Source organism: Mastigoproctus giganteus, chromosome 12 (assembly GCF_048544385.1).
Source record: "Mastigoproctus giganteus isolate SK-2022 chromosome 12, ASM4854438v1, whole genome shotgun sequence".
NCBI classification, from domain to species: Eukaryota; Metazoa; Arthropoda; class Arachnida; order Uropygi; family Thelyphonidae; genus Mastigoproctus; species Mastigoproctus giganteus.
In genome coordinates, this window is record NC_143586.1 from 23,786,768 (window position 1) to 23,805,369 (window position 18,602).

General features: G+C 37.3%; 1 protein-coding gene across 1 annotated transcript in view; it reads right to left on the bottom strand.

The window, feature by feature from the left end:
- The window catches only part of LOC150076786 (uncharacterized), an 82,151-nt gene that overhangs the window by 3,979 nt on the left and 59,570 nt on the right, over positions 1-18,602 (bottom strand). The window contains exons 14-17 of the mRNA XM_090386653.1: positions 13,534-13,752; positions 6,293-6,430; positions 1,849-1,948; positions 1,614-1,738 (exon numbers count right to left, since the gene is read on the bottom strand). Of these exons, the coding sequence (XP_090242779.1) occupies positions 1,614-1,738; positions 1,849-1,948; positions 6,293-6,430; positions 13,534-13,752 (582 nt within the window). The remainder of the gene's footprint in view (positions 1-1,613; positions 1,739-1,848; positions 1,949-6,292; positions 6,431-13,533; positions 13,753-18,602) is intronic.

The window sequence follows — 18,602 nt, forward strand, 5'->3', positions numbered from 1 at the left end:
CAAACCCATGCTGTGTCCGAGCTATAACTGAAGTCTTGTTTAGATGATCCTGCAATGCTTCTTTAACCAGTGCCTCCATTAATTTCCCTGGAACAGAAGTTAAACTAACAGGTCTGTAATTACCTGTGTCTCCCTTTGATCCTCCTTTGTGGATTGGGGTCACATTTGTGCACCTCCAGTCCATGGGTACCTCTCCATTGTCCAAGGAAGCTCTCATAATTATGGCTAACGGTTTGCTTCCTTCGCTGCCTCCTTTAATATAACTGGATAGATTCCATCCACCCCAGGTGCCTTTATGTTTATCTTCAACAATTTCTCCTCCACTTTACTCTCAGTTATTACAAGATTATCTAGCTTACTGCCAGAGTTTAATACATCTAAAGGTTTATATTATCAAAAAGGCTTATATTATCATATAAACCTTTTGGCATCTCTCATATTGTGCGATTATCTTCATAACTGGGTTGTCATGTCTGCAATACCAGGGTATCTGCCCACCCACCGATGATAGGCCAATAGCTTTGAAACGGTGCCGTCTGGGTGGTGGTGGTACTCACCAAGAATAAGTAACAATAGTCTTCTCTATTAGTGAAGTAGTGCAATACCATAGCAACACATTGTGAAGGAAGAGCACAATATGAGATACAGAGCAAATGATGCCTCCCACACTACCATCATAGTTTCTTAAGAGTTATCACCGATATTATATAACTATCAAAAATTTCAATAATACAACTAATATTAAAAAAAAATGAAGCTTACCAGCTAGTTAGACAGATTTCCTTAAAAGTACACACCAATTCCAATGATTCTGCAGCTGGTGGAAGCATTCCTGATAGGTTTCTTTTAGAATTGCTGTTAGTTCCTGATCAGATTACATGCAATTGAATTATTGATCTGAAGGATGGGCAGAGCAGGAACTATCTTTAGTGGACAAGTAGCTCCTCTTTAAAAAAATTTGCAAACTACTGAAAAACCTTCAAATGACACAGCTCCTTCTTTGAACACTGTTTTTAACATATCATGGTGTTTTGTTGCTCACTAAAATCACTCACTTTAAAATGCGATGAAATATAAAACACCTTCTATTCGGTGTGCACCAATTCAGACTGCAAGTAAATATGTGGCTAGTACATTACTAGAGAATCACGAAACATGGAACAAGTCAAAACTCACTATGACCACAATTTTGAGAAACAAAGCAAGTCCTGCACTTATTGATTATATCTTATATACAAATATATATGTTGATAAAACAACAATGTTGTTATTTTGGGGTTCTTCCTGTACATCATCTACTTTGTTCACAATATGCCAGGTTGCAAGGATCTTCAGTTCATATGGTTTTATCATGTATTATATGTGTATAAGGAATTGTTAAAAAAAATGGGCTGTACTCCATATTTTGTTGGCTGAAATCCAGAACAGCTTTCATGGAGGAAGTGTCTCTCTGCCTGAGATTGGCTAACTAAAGCAATAATCGAAGAGACCTTTAGGAATTTCCCTAGTCTCCAATGGAATTCGAACCTATGTCTCTCCAAATGAGTAAAAAATTCACTATATTGTCTTGGAGGATTCTTGACAATGAAAATTATATTTTTTAATCAGCTTACCTTGGCAGCAGTTATCTTCCAAATTAGGAGGCCTGGATCACTTCTGGTTTGGTTAAGACTAGCAGATTTTTCTCCTGATAATGATATTGCAGGTGTCTGAGTCTTCAGTATTAGTGGGGGCAACACTATAAAAGGAGATATTATTATTGTAAAATTTCTTAAAGACTAAAATACACAATATGATATCTTTGAGTGAACTCAACAGAAACAGAATAATTTATGTAAAAACAATTACCAGGAGGAAGATGATTGAGGGAAAGTTTACAACTTGTACACAATAAAAAATCTTTGTTGGCCTCCAAAAGTCTTCGTTCTTCCACTAAGTTTTCTTTGTCCTGTCAAAACACATTTGCATTTAGCCATAATTCTAACTCTACAAAAAAGTGCAATATTTTACTTATAAAAATTACAAAGTAAGAGTAAAACAATAGTAATATAAAAGTAAAATAATAGTAATATAAAAGTAAAATAAAATAATAATGGCACACATCTCTACAAGTGAAATAAATGAAGCTCTCCCCAACTGAAATTGCTATACAAACTGGGAAAGGAACATCAGCAGACAACTTTTTCTTTCCTCCCTCACACTCATTCCAAATGGGTTAAAGTGGTATGATTCCTTAACGAGTGGGCGAACAAATAGTGTTGATTCAGTCTCCGAAGCAACATGCCACTAAAATAATTGTTAGAATGGTGGATTGGGGTTTAGAATTTGTGCCAAGGTATCAGCATATTGTCTTAAATTACGGTATTCTATTTTGATTCTGCAAAACAAGCTGTCTGTAGTCAGTTGGTTTTACAGAATGAAAAAAAACCTAAATTTCCTGCAAGGCTCCTCTCATCCTAGATGGGACATATTCCTTGACTTGGGGTGGTGAGGGGAATCAGGAAAAATCAATTTTAGGGGATTATAATCCTGTTTGGGAAGAATAAATTATTGATAATTAAAAATTAGCTTCAGAAAACTAAAACAATGTAAAAGGGTTTTTTTTTTAAGGGTTTAGAACAGTAAAAAGAAATGGGGCAGCTTCATATTCTACCTATCTTATACATATATTTCATATAAGTTAACTTTCAACATTTTGCCTATTATTATTATTAGTAGTAGTTTTATGGTGAAGGGAAGCCTGCAGCTTTTGCTGCACCAGCCAAAAAAAGAAAAAAAAATAGAGTTACCCTATGACAGGGGGAGAGAGAGAGAGAGAGAGAGAGAGAGAGAGAGAGAGAGAGAGAGAGAGAGAGAGAGAGAGAGAGAGAGAAATAGAAGAGAATCATCAAGAATGATGATATCCAGCTCAAGACCCTGGGTGTGCCAAGCCCATACTCACCGGATGTGAGCCCCTGTTGCTTCCTTTTGTTTATATTTTCATAAGAACTTTGCTGGTATAGCTGGCAAATATACACAAAATATACATCATTAGCATTAGCATTAGTAGAGGCATTTGATGCAAGAAAGCAAGCTTATGCAGCATCAGCCAAAAAAAAAAAAAAAAAAAACCCACTTCCACTTCACCCCTCTGTTCGTTCAAAATACCTGTCCAGCTGAGCCTTAAACTTATTTAGGCTATCAACCTCCACGACAAGGGATGGAAGTCGGTTCCACCAACCAACCAACCAACTACCCGCTGGCTAAAGGCAAATTTCCGCACGTCTATCCTACATCTGTCTTTCCTCAATTTGAATTTATGCCCTCTCAGGTGATTATTCTGAGCAAGAGGAAGAATCCCATCAGCATTGAGCATGCTCAAACCATTCAAGGCTTTATACACCTCTATCAGATCACCTTGCTGGTGCCTAGTCTCCAGACACTGTAATTTGCAAAACTTAAGCCTTTCTTCGTAAGAGCACCCCCTTTGTTCCATTCACTAATCTTGTTGCCCTTCTCTGTACTCGTTCCAGCAGCTCTACATCCTTCTTGAAATGAGGCCTCCAGACCTTTGCCTTATACAATGGAATAATCACCTCCTTATCCCTGCTGGAAAAATTCCTGTATATGATTGACAACACTCCATGAGCTACTCTTGCAGCCCATCTGCACTGCTCAGAGAACTTCATATCGGCCTGCACAACCACCCCCAAGTCCCTTTCATTCTCTACCACTGTCAGTGTAGTACTACAGAGTTGATACGTTGCTCTGGGGTTGCTGTTTCCCATGTGTAGTACTTTACATTTGTCAATGTTAAACTTCATTTGCCACCTCTCAGCCCATCTGCTCAACCTTTCCAGATCCTGTTGCAGCAGCATAGTGTCAGTAGTGTCCTTCACAACCCTGCCAACCTTTGTATCGTCTGCAAACTTGGACATTAATATATAGATATTAATGATATACCATCATTAATATCTATATATTAATGTCCTATAGTATCTATATATTAATGTCCTACAAAAGCTTGATATACCATCATCAATATCATTTATAAATACAGAAAACAATAATGGACCCAACACTGAGCCCTGAGGGACTCCACTAATAACTAGTCCACGATGAGCAGTGCCCATTGATTACCACTCTCTGTCTTCTCCCCCTCAACCACCCCTTTATCCATAGCAGCAATTTGCCTCCAATGTCACACTGCTCCAATTTGTGTAGCAGTCTTCCATGTGCAACAGTATCAAAAGCCTTTCTAAGATCCAAGTATATAATATCAAAGCTATTCCCTGCATACAGTTCTTTTGTGGCTGCATCATAGTATCCAATCAAATTGGTCAGGCAAGACTTCCCCTTAACAAAACCATGCTGTGTCCGAGCTATAACTGAAGTCTTGTCTAAATGATCCTGCAGTGCTTCTTTAACCAGTGCCTCCATTACTTTTCCTGGAACAGAAGTTAAGCTCACAGGTCTATAATTACTTGTGTCAGCCTTTGATCCTCCTTTGTGAATTGGGGTCACATTTGCACATTTCCAGTCTATGGGTACCTCCCCTGAGTCCAAGGAAGCTCTCATAATTATGGCTAATGGTTTGCTTACTTCTTTTGCTGCCTCCTTTAATATAACTGGATAGATCCCATCCACCCCGGGTGCCTTTCTTGTGTTTATCTTCAACAATTTCTCCTCCACTTTACTCCCAGTTATTTCAAGATTCTATAGCTTACTGCTAGAGTTGAATACACCTCTGGAATTCCCCTCGCTGGATAACTCCTCATGTGTGAATGTCGATACAAAATATTCATTTAGTTTGTTAGCTACCTGAGCAGGATCATCAACAGTTGACCCATCAATATCAAGTGGACCAATCTGATTCATCCCCTTCTTTCTAGAGTTTACATAAGTAAAGAACTCTTTGCTGTTTTTCTTTGCATCCCTTGCCAAGTATTTCTCGTAATCTACCTTCGCCTGCCTAACCTCCTTTGTAACTTGGTTGCATATCAACTTGTATCTATCATAGGCTTCTGTGTCGTGTGTTAATTTGTAAGTATCCCATGCATTTTTCTTCTCTGCCATATGCCTCATTAATTCATCTGACATCCATTTAGGCCTAAACCTTGAACAATATTTCTTAGTTGGTATGTAAAGCCTAGTAGCTTCCAAGATAAGTTCTTTGAATGCTTCCCATTTTGAATTTGCTGTTGGTAACATCATCAGTTGGTCCCACTGTATAGAATTTAAATACTGTCTCAGTCCATCGTAGTCACCTTTACGGAAGCGATAACCCTTCCCTTTACCCCTAATGGTAGTTACCTCTTTGAGTAAATCCCACTTCAGCACACTGTGATCACTGCCACCTAGTGGTTCATTTATCTGCAGATTCTTAATGCATGAAGAATCACTACTGATAATCAAATCAAGAGTATTACTCCCTCTAGTTGCCTCCCGAATATGCTGATGTAGAAAACAATCATCCAATAAATCCACAAAAGCCCTGCTAGTGTGTGAGTGACCAGCCCCCAAATTCCAGCCCCCAAACATCACATTATGAACTCCATTATCTTACATGATGATGGCTGCTGGCACAGCATCTCTGAAGCATTAATTACTTGTTTGTCCTCAGAGCAGAACTGACTTCTCTTTTTTTGCCTCTTCCTCCCCCAACCTTCCACTTTTAAGTATGATGTATCATTCCATTACATTTCTACCTTTTACAGCTATTTGTGAGCTACTGTTTGTAAGACAAAACCATTTATTTTACCGTGCTAAACAAGCTCTGAAAGTGCTTGTTTAGCATTGTTTTTCACGTGTACATCTGTGTTCATTTTATCTTTAGATATTCTGAATTTATATGTGTATACAATTTTACTGGTTTTATTTACATTTATTTTATTCAATTTAATTTTTACTATTAAAATTAGTTTTGTTTCATTTATCCTGTTTAGTTAGTGTTGCAAGAAATTTGTTACGTAATAAGTACCCAAAGGTTATGCAAGCTGCATAAATGGGGGAGGAACTACTTAGTTCAAGGTTATTTGTTATTAATAATAACAAATAACCTTGAACCAATGCAGCATATTATTACTAATAACAAATAACCTTGAACCATTGCAGCATATTATTACTAATAACAAATAACTGTGAAATCAAAGAATAACAAATCACACACCCAAAAAAAGTTCAAACAAAGAAGATTTAACCAAAAGTTAGTAAATCTAGCCACAGCCTCGACAACCATCATCTATTAAAGCTTATGACACAATGTTACAGGCCAAAGAACATATTTTATCTACTACTGTTCAATGTTACTCACCTGCAGTATCTGTCTCTCTTTTGCCATTAGAGTCTGAAGTTGAGTCATTAATTGCTTTGATTGTACCCTATGTTCTTCTTCTATATGTCTGGATGCCTGGATTGCTGCTTTTCCTTCCTCTCTTGTTTGGGCAGCAGACTTAATAAATGGAAAAGGCAAAATTTAACTATTTTATCTTTGTTCATTGTTAACAGTATCGTACTTATTCTTATAACTATTGTTTTTAAACTATACAAAAAGAAAATAAAATTCCTGTAGGTGTACCCAGCACTGAATCAAATTTTTTTCTTCATATTTTTTAATCTTTACATAATTCTTATTCAGGTAGTGTGCTTCCCAAGGGTTTCCTGACTCCTCTTGCCATAGCAACATGGATGATGGTAACAGATATACACAATCACCATCTGCCACTAAATGGTGATAGTATACCTTTGACAGCAAATTTGGCACCAACCCTGCTTGTCTAGCTTGCTTCAGTATTATTTTAAACAGAATAAGATCATATTTGGTATTCTTTATGATTTTTATGTTTCACAAGGATGGCAGATTTGAAAGAATAAATTTCAAGATTTAATATGTTAATCAGCACTTTTAATGAGTCCCAGCATAAATGAAAGGCTATCAGGAAACTTGCATGGTGATTTTTGGTTACTGCATCATGACGAGCAAATACACTCACTCATACAACCCTCTGTTGTGTAACAATTTATAATCGAAAACAAATGGCTCTGATCCCCTACCCTTCATACTTGCAGATGTAGCTCCTTGTAATAATTTCACAGAATAAACTTTAAACTCAAAATAAAATGATTTAATTACAATTTGGAGATAAATGAAACAGCAGGCATATTTCATTTTTATATCAGAATCACTGAGCAAGGGTTGATTTTTTTTTTTTTTTTTTTTGATTTGGTAGTTGTTGGCGCATCGGCTTCTGTGGCCATATTGCACCTCCCAAGGTTTTTGCAGTACTTTGATCCAAGCCCGAGGCGGGAATCGAACCCGCGACCTTTGGGTTGCCGGGCAGGTACTTTACCCACTCGGCTAGACTGAGCAAGGGGACTGAGTCAAAGGGCATAAAACATTTTTTTTCTGTGTTACAATCTAGAAATTTTTAGGTATGCACATAAACTCAGAAGCATGGATATATACAAGGGTGAACAAAATAATGGAAGCACCAGATTGAAAGTAGCAATAATGGCTGTTTAATGTATTTATGAACATGATGCAGTAATGATTTTTTTTTTCTTGAAGGTAGTATTGTGGAGGAAAGACAATAAAAGCTGATGTTTTTTAGAGGCAATATAAAACAGTACATAAAAAATGACCAATCTGACTGAATTTAAAAGAGGTCAAACTGTCGGCACACATTTAGGAAGAGTATTGGTGACTAAAACTGCTGATTTTTTTAATGTATCCAGAACAACTTTATCAAAGGTGATATTTGCATTCATCAAATATGGAAAAACAAAATCTGATAGGACAAATTGTGGCAGAAAATCGGACTGAAAGAGACCACCAGACACTGAAAAGGACTGTAGCCCGAAAACATGAAACTACCACCTCAAAAACTGCAGACTTATTCAGGCAGTGTGCTTCCTGAATTTTCTGCAATCCTGACTCCTCTTGTCATAGCAACATGGATGATGGTAAAAGATATACACAATCACCAGTCTCAGCAATCCAGTTTCCAGCAAAAGAATTCAACAAAAACTTCATAAAGCTGAAATTTGTGACAGAGCTGCTATTGCCAAGCTACTCATAAGCTAGAAAGAGAATGCAATGGTATAAGGAGCACAAAATCTGGACACCTGATGGTTATAAACATGTCACATTTTCAGATGAATTTCATACTTTTTCCCACTTTAGGGAGAATTTACGTTTGGTGAATTTCAAAGGAAGTATATAATCCTGAGTGTCTTGTGCCAACCATCAAACATGGAAAAGTATCAACAATGGTTTGGGGAGCAGTATCTCAGTATTCTTTAGGTCCTATCATCATCATCATCATTATCCTGAATGTGCGAATTACAGCCACCGATCATCTTGATATTCTGAGACTAGGTTCATCTCATAGTGCAAACATTGTTTTCCACAAGAAGATGATAATTCTCCAATATACTCAACCAGATCTGTCCAATCTTGGTTTGAGGAGTATGAAACTACTGTGGCTAATCACCTCCCATGGCCTGCACAATAACCAAACTTAAATGTTATTGAGTCACTAGGCATAAATGCAGAGGAGAGTGAGAAGCAGATTTCCTCCACCTCAAGGAGCTTGAAATTTTCATCCACAGAGAATAGTCCAATATTTTTCTTAACACAGTTCAAGATTTATTTTAATCTTGTTCCACACAGAATACAAGCTCTTTTAAAAACAAAGGGTGGCCCAACATATTAGTGCATACCTATATCTCTTATCACAGGTGTTGCCATTATTTTGTCCACCCCCTATATATACCACTTGGTATATGCATGCACCTTGTATGCATATATACACTAGTTAAGTAAAGAAGCAACACTTAACCTACTCACCTCTTTTAAGGACTATTCAATTACATGGTTTAATGAAATTCATCACTAAGAAAAAAAAAAACTTGTACTCTCCATGATATGTTTTTAATATTGTATTTTATTGCGAATACAGTTACAAACTAAAACATTACTTTTTGAGAGAAATATAATGCTTTATATAACTTGGTATACCTTGAATACAAGGTCAGAGGCACTTTACATCCACAGCAATAGTCATGGACTTAATGGGAATAGAGGCATTTGTATCTGTCCTGCTGAGGTCCTGTTACCATAGAACAACCTTTGGTGAAAAAAGGAGTTAACTGATCCTATTTAGAGGTATCAAACAAACTCTATCCATGACTAATTTTTCACAATATTTATATTAAAGCCATGTACATCTATGAACATGTTTGTGTTCATTGGCTGATGCCCCATGCTCTACTCACATTGGTCTCTTTTTTTTTGTTCCCATGCAGTACATCTTGCTTCCAAAACTTTTACAAGTTATTCAGACAAGTCACACTGAAAGAGTTCCCTGATTTTAATTATTTTATATATGATAGTTGTTTAACAGCTATTTTAGGATTTTAACATCTATTGATTTTACATCTATTGTCAGTTTTAACATTGTACAGGTTAGTGCATAGCATCAGTTTTGCGTATAAGAGCAAAGTTTCCATCAAACAGCATCATTATAGATCTTATAGCAAAACCCTTCAACAACGAGTTCAATAATATCGTATATAACACGAACCGAATTCGTTTATGCATGATTCGCCTTTGTGTTTACAATAAATGGCAGCCAAATGCGGAATCACCCCAACTGAACGCAACACGATAGCAATGAAGAGAAGATTCTGAAAATGTATTTATGTTTTTTATATCGAGTTTACTACCAGTTTATAACAGATTCCACTAGCAGAAACGCAGCTGGGAATAGTTTTTATTGTTTTATGGCTTTAGTAAAATGTGAGCTAGTGAGGTGTTAGTGTGTCTCTACCTTTACGGTGTTGTTTATTCAGTTGCTACATGCGAGCAGCTTTGTTTATGTGTATCAAGCGTGCCTCCTCATTTTGTAGTTGTGTTTTATTCCCTAAAAATGAGTAAAATACTTAAAAGGTGTGAACAGCAAGCGTCCTGGTGAAGACACTACAGATTCAGAGAGAAAAAGAAAAGCAATATCGATAAATAGAGGCGGACTGGATCAAAAATTCTTACCCAGGAAAATCTGTAGCAGTCTCATACAAGCGTTTATGGCCAAAATCACATCGGCCTCTATCCTCTTCTGGCCTCCGGCCCACCGAGGTTTCCCCGGTAAGGCTTATGGCCAGTCCGCCTCTGTTGATAGAGAAAAAATATGAAATTTTCAAACACTGAGCGAAATTAAGACCATGTGATACTGCACGTGCTACTGGCCTAAATGAGGCAACACCGAAAATTAGAAAGAATGCAGAGAAAATAAAAACAACTTTCATAGCAGGAACAACTCAAAGTGTAATTAAAATCCATTAGATCAAGACACAAAAAATTGGAAGAGATGGAACGGCTGTCATCTGTTTGGATAGAAAATCAAACAAAAAAACAAGTTTGCTTAAGATAGAAGCAAAAGCATTAGCAATATTTTATTACGTAATAAAATACGTATTTTATTACGATTATTTATTGTGTTTGGTAATGTTTTGGTTACAAATGTGTGTTCAATCTTGGGTGGTCGGCACCTAACCCTATTTTTTCCATAGGGCCTGTTATTTATATTGCACGAGGATTTCTAGGAACACAACTATCGTACTATACGAGGATTGACTGTATTATGTTTTAAAGAGGGAAGAGGTTAATCTGGTGAAAAGGTTAAGTAGATTAAGGTTAAGAGGGCTTCTACTGTATTTAGTTCTAAGTTGCTATATACTTACGTACAAGTTCGTGCAATAGCATCATTTCTGTACGTAATCCACCACCTAAGTAGCTACAAATTGGCACCATTCAAGTACATCTCACATTGCGAACACCTTCACGAGCCACCACGACACTGCACTAACTCGAACAAGTACTGCTTCACCATAGGAGAAGACTATTGTTACTTATCCTATGGTGAAACATCATTTATTCGAGGCAGTGCAACATCATGGCAACTCCTGAAGGCACCCACAATATGAGACATATACTCAAATGATGCCAATTCGCAACCACCCAAGCAGTTGGCTTTGTACAGAAATGATGCTATTGCACTAACTTGTATGTAAGTTAACTTCTTTTGTAACCGTGGCTCTAGCCTTAAATTACTTTTTACTATATACAGTCGAACTTGGTTATGACGAGTATGGAAATAATGAGATCACGGCAGTAACGAGCAAAAAGCCATAATGATTTTAATTTATGTGTATTCCCATAAATTCGCTCACTGTTATAACGAGCATGCTACACGGATATATGAAACAAATTTGGGTAACTATGCAAACATTCTTAATTGCAAGGGTAGTCGGAAAAAACGAATTCTTGGAATAAACAAAAATGAAAAGGGCAACTTAGCTTTATAACCACCTGCATCAGATTAACGGCTGGTTTGTGACCTTGTTCTCTGGGACGGGAGCTATATAATACTGCATTGGCATTCCGCTTGTCGCATTACCCTATTTACAGATTGTCTTGTATTCACTGAACCATAAATTTATTTCGGGATTTCTAAGAATTTTGGAAATTCTTTGGAAATTCTAAGAGTTGCCAACCCATTGCACTTTGAATAAATAATATTTCCAAGTAAAGAAGTCTTGTTACTTATTCTCAGTGCTACTACCCAATGGCACCAATTCATGGATTGTTGCCCATCACCTCATCAGCAGTTAGGTGCATGTGCTGATAAATCCAGTTGTGATTTGATTGCACAATATGAGAGAGGCCAAAATTGAGTGATTTATGAGCAAAAGCATTTAAGCTATGGAAAAAGTATACAGGGTGATTCACTACCAGTGCGACAAACTTGCAGGAGGTGTAGAGGGCACAAAGACGAATCGGAATCACATAGCATTGCAGGGTCCAAAATGCCTTCGTCATGCGGTAGAGGACGTTGAACGGGAGGTCACGTGAACAGCGATCCCACTGGAAGTCAGCATTTGCGAACCAGTTCCCGAGGCAGCAGGATGGACGAGTATTCAAACATTAAACTGGCCAACATGCACCTTGAGTATGGAGCTGCGGACTGTAACGGGCGCGCCATTTGCGCTTGTACCAGGAACGTTTCCCACACAGGCGTGCTCCTCATCTTACGATTTTCGCACGTGTGCACAGAAGGTTACGTGAGACTGGTTGTTTCACGAGAGGTACCATGAATCGAGAGCGAACGACGAGGATGCCAGACAATGAGGAGAATGTCCTACGTCTTGCAGAAGGCAATCCGAGTATAGGCCAACGATTGGGTATTTCCCAATCCACTGTATGGAGGATACTGTCAACAAACCAAATGAGCTCATACCATCTGCAACGCGTCCAATCATTGGAGCCTGCGGATTATCCACTCCGAAGGACTTTTGCTACTTGGTTTCTTCAACAGAAACGGTTTGCAAATGCTGACTTCTGGCGGGATCGCTGTTCATACGACCTCCCGTTCAACGTCCTCTACCGCATGACGAAGGCATTTCAGACCCTGCAATGCATGTGATTTCGATTCATCTTTGTGCCCCCTACACCTCCTGCAAGTTTGTCGCACTGGTCACTACCAGTGCGACAAACTTGCAGCCTGTATAGTGAATACCATCAGTTTGGTACATATCATATAAAAGCAAAGTTTGAAAAAAGAATGGCAGCATTATATGGCATCTCATATTGTAAAACCCTTCATAATGATGCCTTCTCTTGCACTTCAAATAAATAAATGAATACAGTGCCATCTGGATGGTGGTACTCAAATGAGAATAAGTAACGACAGCCTTCTCTACTTGGGGGGGGGTGGCGCAGTATAACTTTAGTCGTTTTTGCGCCAATAAAATCAAAATCAATCAATCTCTACTTGGGAAGCATTATTCATTCAAAGTTCAAGAGTAAGTAGCTTGTGAAGAATTTCACAATATGAGACATATAATGATATTGCTTTATGTAATTGTTGCTTCTATGTACAAAACCGATGCTGTGCACTAACCTCTACAATTATACACATTTTCCATAGCTTTTTCTTTTGCTTCAATTGCTCAGAATTTTTAATTTTAATATATTTTTTTTAATTTTTACCTATTTGGTTAGTACGATTTTCAGAATTATCAGAAAAATCAAAGTTCTTTTATTAAAAAAAAAACACATTGGTGATGTAATAATGGGCCACCAGTAACAAAGTAATAGTTTAATGACCATCCATACTGCTACATCAAAATCTTTGAGCATGAGTGATATAACAGCAAATAATTAACCATGAGATTATAAAGACTTGTAAACATCTATTATTGGATAATATGAATATAAAAATATCTTAGTTGCTTACTAACAAGCCATATCCATGTCAATTTACTTCCATTGTAGATTGTTGGTATAAAAATATGACAAGAAAAAATATAATGTGCACTGCTATTCTCTATAGGTGTATTATTAAGATATAAATAAGAGGAAAAAAGATAATTAATGCAAAGTGAAACAATGAATAAAATACTCCACTTCAATGGAATGAGTTTATGCAACTTTTAAGGTGGGAGAGATTACTGAAAGGGTATTTCACAAAGCTGAGTAATAGCATCTTTACTTACCATACACATCTCTTCAACTTCTTCTGATCTTCTTTTCATCTGAAGACCAAGCTCATGTAACTTCTCTTTTTCTTCTAAGAAATGCCGCTGATCCCTTTCTAAAGCTTCTCTTTCCTGATTTACCCATAAACTCTGCTGTCGTATCTTTTCTCGTTCAAGATTTAGCTGCTCTTTTTCCTGTTGTAATGTTCGTTTCTGGGACTCTATACTGGCCTCGTCCTAAATAATACTTTTTATTATTATTATTTTTTTTTCATATAGTAAAAATTTGTATTAAAATAAATTATTCGAATTAATCATTTCTGATAAACATTCAGAAATAGCAATATTTTCTGCTTAAGTTAAATAGGCTGTAAATTCAAAGATTAAACTAAATGGAATTGTACGTATTGGGCATAACCTCTTTCTGTATACAGCTTTGAATAAACTGGGTTTGCTACTTACTGCATCAATTTCATATTGCCCCACACATTGTCTTGGTATTGCACTACTCTAAATAAACATTTCTCCAATGGAGAAGTATACTGTTATTTATTAAAAAAATGCCACTACCCAAACCATGGTTTCAACCTTGACTAGTCTTCTTGGTGGGTAGGTAGGCACTATGACCACCTGAACAGCCCAATGAGAAGATATATTCACAATAAGTGAGATGCAAGATGGTGTAGTAAATCAAGTAGACATGGTTAAGTTCGGGGCAAAAGCTTCTACTTTCTATAGCTATAGCTATGAAAGCTGCAGAAAGTAGACCTAACCATGACTACTAAATCAGTAGACTTAACTATGTTTACTAAATGGAATTTAATGATTAGTTCATGAATCATTATTTAATGCTCTATACATCATATTATGTTCACAGCAGAATCCTTACACAATAATAATTACAATAAGTACTTAAGGTTCTTATTTATTTTTTCCATTCCTACCATATCTATGTACAAATGTATATAAAGCTAGAATTTTAGCAGGTATTTATCCTTAAAGAATGAAAGTTTCAAACAGAATTTAAAGTACTGAGTGGTTATAAAATAAGTTTCCCTATTCGGAAGACCTTAGTGTAAAATGGTTAGAGATAGCGCTGTGAAAATCAGTGGATATAGGGTATGGGGAAACGATTTGTAGAAGAAAAAAATTTGTTCAAATTTCCACCACCAGGGGGAAAACTGGCACTGTAAACATGAAATGGAATATTTAACTTAGGATTAGATTTTAATATCAGAACTTGGAAATCTACAGATATTGTTCTATGTGCTTTCCTTCACTTGAGATGACATTCTGTAAACGGAGGACTGCATGCAACACAGTTTCACGTAGCATCTCATTGGGGATGTTGGCTACATGCTGTTTAATGCTTGCTTTCAAATCGACAAGCATCTGTATTCCAACACGGTAAACTCTGTCTTTCAAGTATCCTCATAGCCAGAAATCACAGGGATTGAGTGCTGGCCAGAACTGCAGAATCTCTAGAAATGATGCAATCATTTCCGAATGTTGAATGGAACAGTTCCTTCCCTTGTTGATCGTGGGGAGGGGCACCATCTTGCATGAACACCAGTCGCCAAGCATTGCCTTTCTTGCAGAGCAGGAATAATGTGACCTCTTAGAAAAGCACAGTTTCGTGCACTAGTTACCATACACCTTACAGGGCCACAAAGTGTAGACCCTTCAATACTGTAACATATGGACTTTGTAGTGGTCTCTCATGCACAGCAGATGGACAAGAAGTTCCCCATATTCAGCAGTTTTGTGCATTTACAGCCCCATGAAGAGTGAAATGTCCCTCATCAGACCACAAGATCATTCAAGCCCATGTATTGTCAAGTTCCACATGAGCCATAAATTGTAGAGCAAAGTCTATTCATTGTTGCTGATCACAAGATTTTAGTTCTTGCACTAGGTGAATCTTGTACGGGAACCAGTGTAAAATTATTCGAAGCACTTTACGTACAGTAGACCAAGGAAGGTTCAAGTCTCTTGACATACCTCTGGCACTACTGATTGGTAGTGTTTCACATTCTGACCATTGCAACTGCCACTTCATCCACTACCTCTGTTCTGATACGTGGTCATCCCTTGCCTGGAATTACACCTAACTCCCTGGTCGCTTCAATTTCTTTATTAGTTTTCAAAGCACCACTGACGTCAAATGTCCTTTAGCAAACCTTTAAGTTTCCGATATTCACATAGTGCTGCATTAGCAGTACTATTATTCTGGTAGAACAGTTTTACTAAAAGGGCATTTTCCTTTTTTGTAAGAGTGATGATGGTTACTGATGGTGCCATTGGCCTTTCTGCTTTTATCTAACAGGATGTGACCTGCCTAAGCAGTATGTCTTGAAGTAAATGACAACTTTTACATATGTGCAGTGCCACTTTTACAGTGCCAATTCAATTCCACCAGGGGTGGTGGAAATTTGAACAAATTTATTTTCTTCTACAAATTGCTCCCCCATACCCTAAATGACATACACACCAATTTTCACAGCGCTAGTTCTAACCATTTTGACACTAGGGTCTCCTGGACATCGAAACTTATTTTATAACCACCTGGTATGTCCACTTTCCAATGAAATTTCATAAATAAATTTGTAAAGACCGCACAGTAACTATAATGTTTGTTTAATGATGATCGGTATACACTATCCTACCGAAGTATACAGGCATCCCCTCTAAATATAATGAAAGGTGTGAATAACATGTATACATAGCAGAAGAGATTTAAAAGTGTGTAGGCAATAGCAGAGATCACAAACAAGCAGAATGAGCAGCTGCAAGGCACATAAAGAGTTTCAAAGTGTTGTATCAGCAATTTTCCACTGCCCTACGACAGTCACATGTTTTAACCCAAGAAAGTTGAACATAGGTAGTGTAGTGAAATATGGGCAATGTTTATTTGTTATTTTTTTGGTTTTTAGGAGCATTAGCAACTAAGGCCATATTGCTTCGGGGATATGCAGTGATCATTCCCTGACCTTTCCACATCCTCCGTATTTGGTGGTCACAGGTTCGAACAAATCAAGAAGCGTGTGCTATGCACTGCTGCTGCTCCTGCCCACCTGGCTATGGAGGCACCTTATGGGAAATGTAGGTGTGCACAATAAATTAGGTAGGCTAAAAAAGACTTGTGGATAGGAATCAATAATTTGTGAAAAAAAAGTGGGGAAACTAAACCAAAGAAATGTCATTGGGGTTATATACATGTGTCCATGATCTGTGTAGGGAATTGCGGGATATGGATTTTCTTCACAGCATTATCAGTGGCATTTCAGCTGAAATGACACAGTCAGTCCTCATATAACACGTGTTTACACTACACAAATTCAATCACACACAATTTATAAATAGGGGAACGATATCGTGCATAACACAAACCGAATTCGCTTATGCACGATTTGCCTTGGTGTTTATAAGAAATGGCAGTCGAACGCGGAATCACCCCAGCTGAATGCAACACGATAGGAATACAGAGAAGATTCTGAAAATGTATTTGTTTTTTATATCAGTGAAGGGGAAACACATTTCACCATAATAAGGTAAAAACCCACACAATTCCAGCTATCAGTATTATCGCAAATGCAATTAGATTGAGTTTCCTACCAGTTTATAACAGATTCTACTAGCAGAAATGCAACTGGAAATTGTTTTTATTGATTTATGGTAGTAACCCCCAGAAATGTGCTTTAGTAAAATGTGAGCTAGTGAGGTGTTAATGGTATGTCTCTGCCTTTACAGTGCTGTTTATTCAGTTGCTACATGCATGCAGCTTTGTTTATGTGTATCAAGCGTGCCTCCTCATTTTGTAATTGTGCTTTATTCCCTAAAAATGAGTAAAATACTTAAAAGGTGTGAAAAGGAAGCATCCTGGTGAAGACACCACAGATTCAGAAAGAAAAAGAAAAGCAATATCGATGAACAGAGGCAAAGCGGTCAAAAATTCTTACCCAGGAAAATTTGTAGTGGCCTCATACTAGCGTTTATGGACAAAATCACACCGGCCTCCGCCCATAAGCCTTACCGGGGAAACCCCAGTGGGCCAGAGGCCTGTGTGATTTTGGCCATAAACACTAGTAAGAGGCCACTACAAATTTTCACAGCATTTCACAATTTCATATTTTTTCTCCATCGACAGAGGCGGACTGAAGAAAAAATATTAAACTGTGAAACGCTTTGAGCAAAATGAAAGACCATGTGATATTGCACGTGCCACATGCCTAAATGAGACAACGCCATGAATTACAAAGAATGCAGAGAAAATAAAAACAACTTTCATAGCAGGAACAACTCAAAGTGTAATTAAAATCCATTAGATTAATACACAAAGAATTGGAAGAGATGAAACGGCTGTCATCTGTTTGGATAGAAAATCAAACAAAAAACAAGTTTGCTTATGATAGAAGCAAAAGTATTAGCAATATTTTATTAAGTAATAGTCGTAATAAAATACTTACATATTTTATTACGATTATTTATTGTGTTTGGTAATGTTTTGGTTTCAAATGTGTGTTCAATCTTGGATGGTTGGCACCTAACCCTACTTTTTCCATAGGACCTGTTGTTTATATTGCACGATTTTGCATTGCACGAGGGGTTTCTAGGAACACAACTATTGTACTATACGAGGACAATAGTTGTGTTAACATGAACAGCCAATTAGGATGCAGACAACAAATTGATGGAATTTTAACCTCAATAATATGACAAACCTGAATGATTAGTAGTAATAGATCTATTATTTTTCTTCTTTCCTGGTAAAAAAAACAAAACAAAATGGTCTGGTGGCTCATAAACCTAGGGAAGTTATGTGATCCACCAGCGATTATACTTCAACTTAAGCCAACGGTCTTAACAGATTGCACTAAGGCAATGGGGGAGCAATGCACAAGTGCCTGTAAACTATGTGTACTGTAGTTGGTTTGCCTGTTTTGCAAAATGAAAAGCCAAGCAACCCTTGAACCACTTACCCACCCTGCAGTTGAGGCTCTTAGTGATTATTTCCTTTTCAAAAACCAGAAGAATACTTGATTGGGCATCAGTTATCAAATGTTGACAATCCTAAGGCCTAATGCTTT